This window comes from Lucilia cuprina, chromosome 4 (assembly GCF_022045245.1).
Source record: "Lucilia cuprina isolate Lc7/37 chromosome 4, ASM2204524v1, whole genome shotgun sequence".
In the NCBI taxonomy this organism is placed as follows: Eukaryota; Metazoa; Arthropoda; class Insecta; order Diptera; family Calliphoridae; genus Lucilia; species Lucilia cuprina.
Genome location: NC_060952.1, coordinates 57193407 through 57203648, shown reverse-complemented (window position 1 = coordinate 57203648; position 10242 = coordinate 57193407). Strand labels below are relative to the sequence as shown.

The 10242-nt window shown below is 34.4% G+C and overlaps 1 protein-coding gene across 1 annotated transcript in view; it reads left to right on the top strand.

Moving 5' to 3' along the window:
- Positions 1-6732, top strand: part of LOC111688899 (28S ribosomal protein S5, mitochondrial) — a 40523-nt gene extending 33791 nt beyond the window's left edge. Inside the window, exon 2 of the mRNA XM_023451398.2 lies at positions 5527-6732. Coding sequence (XP_023307166.2) covers positions 5527-6635 — 1109 coding nt within the window. The 3' untranslated portion in view covers positions 6636-6732. The remainder of the gene's footprint in view (positions 1-5526) is intronic.
- The last annotated feature ends 3510 nt before the right edge of the window (positions 6733-10242 follow it).

Here is a 10242-nt window from a genome sequence, read left to right as displayed (position 1 = left end):
TATAGTTACGAAATTTGACACAAATAAGTTTTATACGAGCCAAAATCTCTGTACCAAATTAGTGAGGATCGGTCCATAATTGACCCTACCGCCTATACAAGGTGCCTTAAAAAAATTACTTTATTTTACTTTTATTTGCCAACTTTTATGTGAATAGGTCAATAATGGCTTTAACGCTTACGAGTACAGCGATGAAATGCGACACACACAAGTTTCTAACGAGCCAAAACCTCGGCACCAATTTTTTTTTGGATCGGCTCACAAATGACCCTTTCCCTATATAAGGTCCCCCTTCTGAAAATGACTATAAGTTTAATGCGAGCCAAAATCTCTCTACCAAATTGTATGTGGATCGGTCCATAATTGAACCTACCGCCCGTATAAGGTCTCCTTCAGAAAATTACTTAAACGAACTGTACTGCCTTAAAAACATGAGTTATAAAATACGGTTATGAAATTCGCTACCGAATTTCATGCGAAATGTGTTAGTAATTCTCCCTACCCCCATATATGTAAGCCCCTTTTAGACATTTAATTATATATAATTTACGTTAATTATGGCAGTAATGCTAGTACAGAGATATTCAAGTTCTACATGAACCAAAATCAGTCTAAAAAAGTTATGATGAACATCGACATAAGAAAGTTTATACTTATTCTTTATTTCGAATTTAATGAGGACTGATCTATAACCCTAGCCCCTAGAAAAGGTTCCCTTCGAAAAGAGTTTTGGTTATTAAAGAGCTCAGTAATAATTGACTTAAGCCATATTTCAAATATCACCCTGATGTTTATAGGGGAGCATTCCTTTTACGATATATGGTAGACGTTTTAATGGTGGGTATATGAGATTCGGCACAGCCAAATATAACACTTTCACTTGTTTCTATATATTTTAAATCTTATATGCCAAATGTTCAGTTTATATTTCTAGCTAACTTTTTATCCAATCAAAATGTAACAATAAGAAAAATGGAAAGTAAAAAAAAATATTAAAAATTTTAATAATCCGAACATTAGAGAGGATTTCCTCTTTTATGTAGCTCGCGTTTTTTTTACCGGGTTAGAGAGCTGTCACAAAACTATAGAAATGGCAGACACGATTATTACTATGTTATCACATTATTTTTAGACCGTTTGTTCAGGATGCACTAAGTAAGGTGAAATCATTAAGGCAGCTGATATTTATTTGTTTATTTCAAAAGTGCTTGGGTTTTGTTAAAAATAATTTATTTATTTATTTTTATTTCAAACCAAAAATTATGAATGAAAATGCGGATAAAAAGGTTGTCCTGCTGCAAATAAAATTTAAATTTAACGACGGTTTTATAGGTAATAGCGTGAAATGCGCAAAAAAAATCCGAAATTTCGTTTTGACAAAACCCAAATTCTAAATAAAAAATATTGTGTTTGTTGAGCAAACGCTCCCACCTAACTTATTACATCATGTTTTTTTTTAACAATAATTAGAATACATTTAATAGTACAGTTTAATAAATTATTAAAACAATAACAATTGTTCAACTCACAATCAAGTTGTATATTGTACCTAATAAAGTGTAGTAACAGTGATTGTGAACAGATCTTTGCAGCACGTCATAACTTTATGTTCTCAATGAAAAAAAAAACAATCAAAACAAATACACATAACAATGTCAAAAGATAAAAAAAATCAAAAAATATTAAACATGCGAAATAAACCAAATTTCTTTGAATTTTCTATTACTTTATTTACTTTATTCCACATTTTAAACTAATAAATAAACTTTTTATAATAAAATTTTAGTTTTTCTTTGTTTTTGTAAACAGCTGTTTGTTTTTGATTTCAGTGTTACCACTTTATCGTTTTTTATGGTAAAATCGTTTGAATTTTTGTTTATAGGTTGAAATAAACAATGGGCAACACTAAAATTTCTTACAACATTCGAAAAACATATGAAAAATTGTCGTATGAGTTGTATAGAGCTTTTGAATAGAAAATACCAACAACATTGTTATGACTATTGTAGCATCTGCTGACATACAACGCATACAACGCTACAACATCGATTGTGAATTGAACAAATATGTAGTAAAATTTTTTGATTTAATGTTAATTCACAGCACTTTTCACTACTCAATAATGCAAAAATAAGTAAAACAGAGTTAACTGTTTTTTAATACAGCCTTAAAAACTATTATTAAAACAATAACAAATGTAGTAACATTTTTTTATTTAATATTAATTCACGGCACTTTCCACTACTCAATTTCCCAAATTGGCACAACGACCGTAAATTTGTTAAAAATTTTCAAATAAAAATTTCTAACGTTGTCTTAGTTTAGCTAGATATTCAGAACAAATTTTATTTGAGTATTTTCGAAATGAGCAGGTATTAAATACATTAACTCAAACTAAATTAAGCAAATCAAATGATTTTGGCAATCATTTGGTTGATAGACGAGCATTTCCAAATTGTCTAAAAATGTTGCTAGCCAATTGATATAGCGTCAAATATTTATCTATAAATCGAATAATGCTTAGATTTAAGTTGTCTTTTCACAAAATATAATTGTTTTAAATTAATCTGCAATTGTATTAACAAATTTGTATAATTTTTATTTTCAAAGAAGACATAATTCGTAGTTAATATCAATCTAAAATTAATGAAAAAAAGCTTTATATGGGAAACAATTTGTTAATAATAAACTTATTGTTTGCTTAGGGCTAATCTTTAGGTGATCGATTAGATATTAAATTAAAATTAATCCTCGAACGTTGTTTTGAGTACTCAATTAGTTAATTTTGTTTGCTAGTTTTAGCGCCCAATGGAGGTGGTTTAAACTTGAGCAAGAAATGCAAAAGTTTAAACAGCTAATGCAAAAAAATTGATACAATTTTTACTAAAATAAACATTCAAATGACTGATTTATCGATTAGTATACATTATAGGGAATTCACAATATATTTTTTTTTGTTTTAAATTTAAGTTTTCATTAATTTTTATATTACTTTTACAATTGTCTTCCTCTTTCTTATAAAACATCCATTGTTTTGATAAGAAGCAGTGACGTTTCCTGTTGATGTTGTTGTAACAGCTAAAACTATACAATAATCTAGTTGGGGGTTCTACATCAATGTCCAGGCCTAAAAATTGGGCTACTTCAACTGGATGCGTCCATAATTCCATTGGACAGAGTGAAGTAGGGTTGACTGAGCAGTTGAATATATGATTGGTATCATGAGGACCCAGACCACATGCAGGACATTCGTTGGGGACGGCACGGTCTATACGTGACCAGTAGGCATTAAGCCTGTTGCTCCATCCCGATCTTAGTCGTGCCAGAACTACTCTTGTTTTCCGCGGCAGGTTTTCTTCCGTGTCTGCTATGGGCAGTGGGCGACCTTCAAGTACGACATTCATGCGGTATCCTGCGACCGCGGAATTTATGGCGTCTCTATGAATCTCTTCAAAGCTGCCGAATACAAGGACTGATCCAATGGATCCCGCACATATCTGCATATGTGTTCCTCCTATATACGATGACCCTTCCTGACATGCCTCGGGAGAGTATCCAATTGTGTGATGTAAAAATTTGGATGACTTCTCCGATGACATCCCAGGAGGAACTGTTTGGTCAACATGACATTGTGTTCCTTGACTGGAAGGACCTTCGTTTCCTCGTGCAGGTGATGTTCCGAGGTAATTTGCAAGCAGCCCGTTACAGTCCTTAGGGCGGCATTTTGGCAGCTTTGATTGTTTCTCCACTGGGTATCACTTAGCGAAGATGACCACACTGGAGCAGCATAGTTAACCACGGACCGACCAATCGTTTTATATGTAGCCAACAAGGTTTCTTTATCCATACCCCAAGTGCTGCCGGCTAGCGCTTTGAGGACCTTATTTCTACTTCGCAATTTGTACGTGATTGCAGTGGAGTGAGCTGAGGAAGTTAAGAGATTATCAAATGTGACCCCCAAAATTTTTGAGTGGTGCACGGTCGGAATTTGGACTCCATCGACCACGATGCCAAGGTTTAGCTTTACTTTCTTCGTCCAGGTGGTAAAACGTATTGTTGACGACTTCGCTGGTAATAATTGCAGGTTACGCGCAGTGAAGAACTGATGTATTTCGTGGAGATAACCATTCACCAGAACGCATAATTCATCAATGTTGTAGTTCGTCGCTATGATTGTACAGTCATCCGCATATGAAATCACTTCCACGCCTTGTGGAGGTGTGGGGAGTTTAGAGAGGTAGAAGTTAAACAAAAGTGGCAATAGTACTAAACCTTGAGGTACGCCTTGTTTAACTCTACGGGGTTTGGAGCGTCTGTTTCTAAACTCCACGAACGACTGACGGCCACTCAGATAATTTACGATCCATCTCTTCGTGTTGTTGAGCAGATAATTTACGATCCATCTCTTCGTGTTGTTGGGCATTGTGGATTTCAGGATATCCTCGAAGAGTGTGGCGTGACTGACAGTGTCGAAGGCCTTCGATAGGTAAAGAGACACTAGTACCTTCCTTTCACAGTGCCTCTGCTGATTTAAGCCTTGTGAGATCTGAGTGGCAATGGCGGTTAATGCTGTGGTGGTGCTGTGCATTTTGCGGAAGCCATGCTGGTGACGAGCTGCTGTTAGGTGGCTGGACAGCTGAGGGAGGAGAAGCGCCTTAAGAGTCTTCGCGACTGGTGATAGGAGGGAAATTTGCCTGTATGAATGACTCTACCCTTTTTCCAGTCTTCAGGTAATACGAGGCTGCTCACTGACTTGTTGAAAACCATAGTCAGGTACTCAACTCCCCGCTCGCCAAGGTGTTTTAACATGGTGTTTAAGCATGGATATTTCGTCGGGGCCAATCGCCTTAGATGGTTTGGCGTTGTTGATGACGTCCGCAGCTTCAGCTGGGGTAAAGGTTGTGGTATATCCATGACTGGAAGATTGTGAAGTTTGCGAACAACACTTCGTTTCGCCTTGTCTCTCTCAGGGTGCTCAATGAATTGCACATATGGTGAAGTCGGTTCTGGTCCGGGATTTAATATAATTCCGGACCAAAAGGATGCGGAGCAGCAATGCCGGAAGATGTTGCTCCGCAGCGGAAAATTGTATTGTTGTTGCTTGGCCGAATAATTCGGGTCATTCCGGTACGTAGAACCGGCTGTCGGGGAATGTACGTTTCCTGTTGTTTTGTAAACTTTAATATTGTACTTTAAAACATCAAAGGGGATTAACATCAGAATCAATTTATTTTTAGATTAACTAATCTAATTAGCATTTGATAGCCAACTCAAAAACCCGCTCTTAAAGAATGGTCGAGCTTACAATAAAATTTTTATATTTGTCTATGGTTTATTGAAGGTATTTTGAGCTATTTGTGGTTATGAAAACAATTTTCGTGAATTTTGACTAAAATTAGTTAATAAACTTAAAATAAGATTTTATGAATACAGCCGTTAGGTTAGGAAAACTTCGGATATGTTATTTAAACACAAATAAAATACAAATGAGTTAAAATAAGTATTTTTTATTTATATTATTTTCAGTTCCTGCAACTGATTTATGGAAGGGAGTCACTGCTGTAAGTAATGCTGGTAAGAAACGAGGAAGAGGTAAAGGTACAGGGAAAAAAGTCGCAAAAGATCTCAACAAGGGTCAAATAATTGGAGTTGGAAAAAAAAATATATTATGGCCTGGGTTAAATTCACCTATTATAAGAGGCAAAGAAATAGTACAACAACAACAGTTAGCTAAAGATACAGAAAGGGAAAAAAATATTTTAAAAATACGTGATGCAATTGGAGGATTTCGTGTCATAAAAGTAAGTCCTGTTGATCGTGGTTGGTCTGGTTCTAAAATGCCAGGACGAAGCATTGGACCCCCTGATGCCATAGGCGATGATACTTTTGATGGTTTCGACACTCGAGTTTTAGAAAATAAAATCGTTTTCATTATGAAAGGTAATATGGGAAGAAAACGAAGATTTTCAGTTCTGAGTGTTACCGGAAATGGAAAAGGATTAGCTGGATTTGCCACCGCAAAAGCATCCGAAGCTCGTACCGCATTAAGAAAATCAAAAAATAGAGCTGGTCAAAAATTAATGAGGATTGAACTATGTGACAACCGAACGGTATTTCACGATTTTTATTGTGCTTTCGGAAAAACGAAAATATTTGTTTCAAAGAAGCCAGAGGGATATGGATTAGTTTGTCATCGAGCAATTCAAACAATATGTAAAGTTATTGGTATACGTGATATACATGCAAAAATAGAAGGTTCTACTAATTTGCAACATATAGTAAAAGCATTTTTTATTGGAATTTTAAAACAAAAATCCCACAAACAAATAGCTGATGAAAAAAAAATGCATTTGGTAGAATTTAGAAAAGAACAAGAAGAAATACCACATATTGTAGCTAGTCCAGATATTTGCAGAAAACAAGAGAGTATAACCAAAGATGAAGTATTAAATTTTACACAGTATGTTTTGGGAAATAAAATAGTTTTAAACAAGGCAAATATGACCCCATTTTACACAAATACTGTTGGATACAAATTATATTCTAAAAAACAAGAATTGTTTAGAAATCAAAACAATGTAAGACTCAATATGTTGATCAATTATAATAAACTTAAGAGTTTTTTGTCGACTTAAATATGTAAAAAATAAATGGTAATATACCCACTGTGCTATATTTCCAGAATAATAATTTTCGGGAATGTAGCTCAAGGTGATTTTACAACAAATTATATATGTATGTACGTATGTGTGTTTTTAATTTGATATTTATATGCATTATTTAAAGCAATGTACTTGCATTAACTAAACTACAATGTTTTGGTATACATTATGTATGAATAGAGGAAGTCCGCAATGCATTGCGACTAGTGTTTATAAAGTGGTTTACCAAACAAACGTTTTTTGGTATAAAATTATATGTTGTGTTTAATTTTTATTGTGATAAATATTAGGTTTCATTCAAAGATACGAACAGAATGTAATTTTTAAAAAAACTACATTGGTGAAGTAGGTTTTTTTAATTTACTATTTTCAAGTATCGAATAATTTGGTTTTTAATGATAATAAATTCTATTTTATATATGTTTTCCATTTTTGTATATTACATACAATAATTAGCTTTATTACTATTGGACCCGCTGTCGACAAATTACACAAAAAAAAAAACCGAGCGACGAATTCAAATTAAGCGTCTGTCGACAGACCACATTTTTGACGTTTATAGAAAAAACCAAAGCAAAATGAAGTTTTGTTTATGAAATTGAAAAATTATTCTGAATAGACATAATTTTCTCCTTTTTTATATTTATTTCATTTAACATTTTCCATTAATAATAACACATGCCGAAAAATGCCGATTATAACAACCCCGTTTTTGCAATTTTGCAAGATTTTTATCAAAATGGCAACGTTACAATATAAAAATGAGAGAATAACGACATAAAAGTAAAATAGAGTCTATTTCAACATCAATGTCGCCAACTACAAGATGATATTTCACTCCCCATACAAATTATATGTTGTTGTAATAGCTTAAAAATCACGGTCACGGTGGACAAGTCCCAACATCAGGTGAAATCAATCTTCCGGCAAAGCGGAAGGTGCCCACCCTTATGATGTCATGAAAGATTGAAAGGTCGAAGTCGACCGGCTTCGAGTCGGAGCTTAGCCACCGCCGAACTATATTTAGTTGCTTGAGCCGCCGCCGAAACATTCGGCTTAAATCGACTCAAATTTTTTTTAATGTTTTTATTAACTAGACTGTAAGATAATTTTTTTTAGGTAGGTAGGTTAGTGTTCTAGTCTGGTAGACTGGAGGTAGTGGGTTCGATTCCCACCTGAGGCACTGGTTAAGGAGCGCACAACAGGCCTGATAGAGACCTAGGGGTATTTTTTCGGATTTGGTGTATACATGTACATCCTACTTTCAAACAAACTAACTAATATGGCTATACCATAAACAATTTCTTTATTAAGATTCCAGAGAGTTTAAATGAGAATTAAAGTAGACTAAATCTAGAAACTTTTGAGCCTTTTTTAAAAATCATTTATTATTAATATTTTAAACAAAGAGATCCTCCCAGTCTTTAAATTTTGATATTTACATTATTTTTGAACATAAATTTAAGAATTTAAATTTCCTTAAAAACGTTCGACTCTGAGCCGACTTTAAGCCGCCGCCGAATTATTTAGTCTCAGCCGCCTCCGACAATTTTTTGTCGACTTCGCCCTCTGCTAATGACCCATTCCAGTGCATTCCTTAACCGCTTTAAGCCCGCGCAACCACATTACTGAGATGGCTCCGTTGTTTTGGCAACAACACCTAGAGACATATTTGGTAGTCCGAAATACCCAACAAAATGGATCAGGATCCCTCTTTTATGAACCGATCAATGAAACAAAGGAAATAGGAATTTCCAAAGTCAATTAATTCCAATAATTGCCCCGACAAATAGTCGCGCAGATGTATCAATATATTCTGTTAAAATGGCAACAGCATCAAAGAACTTCCCCGAAACGTAAAAAGGCATACTAAATCAGTACTAATCTCCAATATATGGAGACTTTCCAGATCTTTCACCAATTTTAGCATCAGTTCCATTATCATAAAGATCAGTTCCATGATCTTAAAGATCGCTCTACGGGATGAGCCGGTTGCTCCATCGCGATCTCAATTTGGACAGAGCAACTCTTGTTTTCCGCGGCAGGTTCTTCTTAATTTCTGCTATATGCGGTTTGTGGCATGAACGACATTCATGCGGTAACCTGAAACCACGGTATTGATGGCGTCTCTAGGTTATTTGCATGCAGCCCATTACAGTCCGTAGGGCAGCATTTTGGCTGCTTTGAGTATTTCTCCACTGGGTATTACTCAGCGAAGGAGACCACACTGGAGCAGCATAATTAACCACTGACCGGACAATTGTTTTATATGTAGCTAGCAAGATTTCTTTGTCCAATTGCTGCGGCTAGCGCTTTCAGGATCTTGTTTTTACTATGCGTGATTGCAGTGGCATGAGCTGAGGAGGTAAACAGACTGTCAAAGGTGACCCCCAAGATCTTTGGGTGGTTCGCTGTCGGTATTTGTGTTCCATCGACTACGACGACTAAATTCAAGTTTACCTCCTTCGTTATGTGTGGGTAATTTCGCTGACATTTCGACCATTAAAAATTTTCATGCCTTTCGATTTATTTATAACTCGAAACATACATTCTACTCTTAACTGCGTATTCTTAACTCATTCTGTTCATATTTTATTGGTCTCTTAAGTAGGGCATCTCGGGTATTTTTTTAAAAATTAGAAATGTTGATGATTGAATATCGTTTTTGTCATTTCATTAAAATTGCATGAAGTCCTGGCACAAGAGCCATATAGAGGATAATGTCCTTCTTCCATAAATATCCAAAAAAGGATATTTTATTTTTCTTAAATTTTTATGACATATAGACAAACTTATTGTTATTACTATGTCAAAATTTTAGAATGGGTTAGGAAGTTATAGTAGTTTTTATTTAGCTACATTTACAATTTCTATAGGAAATGAGTGCTTTTTATACATTTTAACATATTTATAGTCTAGTAAATGGAGGTTTTAATACCGAATAAAATAAAAATTACCACAGATCATCTAATTAATGTCATAAATATGATGGTGAATAATAACTGAAATCATGTCATATATAATTGAAATATTGGAGGTTGTAAGAAATAATAAAGTTATAACAGAGATTTTTCATAACTTAATTAATCTTCTTACATATAATAGAATAAGTATTATAATTATAACTATCATTAAAACTAAAGATGTATGACCTGTTAAGTGATGAAATGATACATCTCTTAGCTTGATGTTCTGCTTTTTCAGCTCTTCTACGTGTGTCTTCAATTTAGAAATTTCTTGATCATGATTCACAAGAACGTTACCTAGTTCGTCAAGAATGATTGAAATTTACTGCTTCACCTATCCTTCATCTTGTGTACTACTACCAATGTTACCTCATCAATACTTGCAGTACAATCTTCATATAAAGTTAGAATGCTTTGTCGCAGCAATTCTAGTATCATTTGCAGCTGATTGGAACACTTTATGTGTGCTGATGTCTCTTTAAATGTCTTGAATAGCCTTTTATGTGAAGCTCAATCCAGATTGTTAGTTTCTCAATTTCCTCGTATTTACAATTGAAAGTTGTATGTGGCTTCAATGGTGATAATTCGCATTCTTTTTTGGCAGCATCTATCCA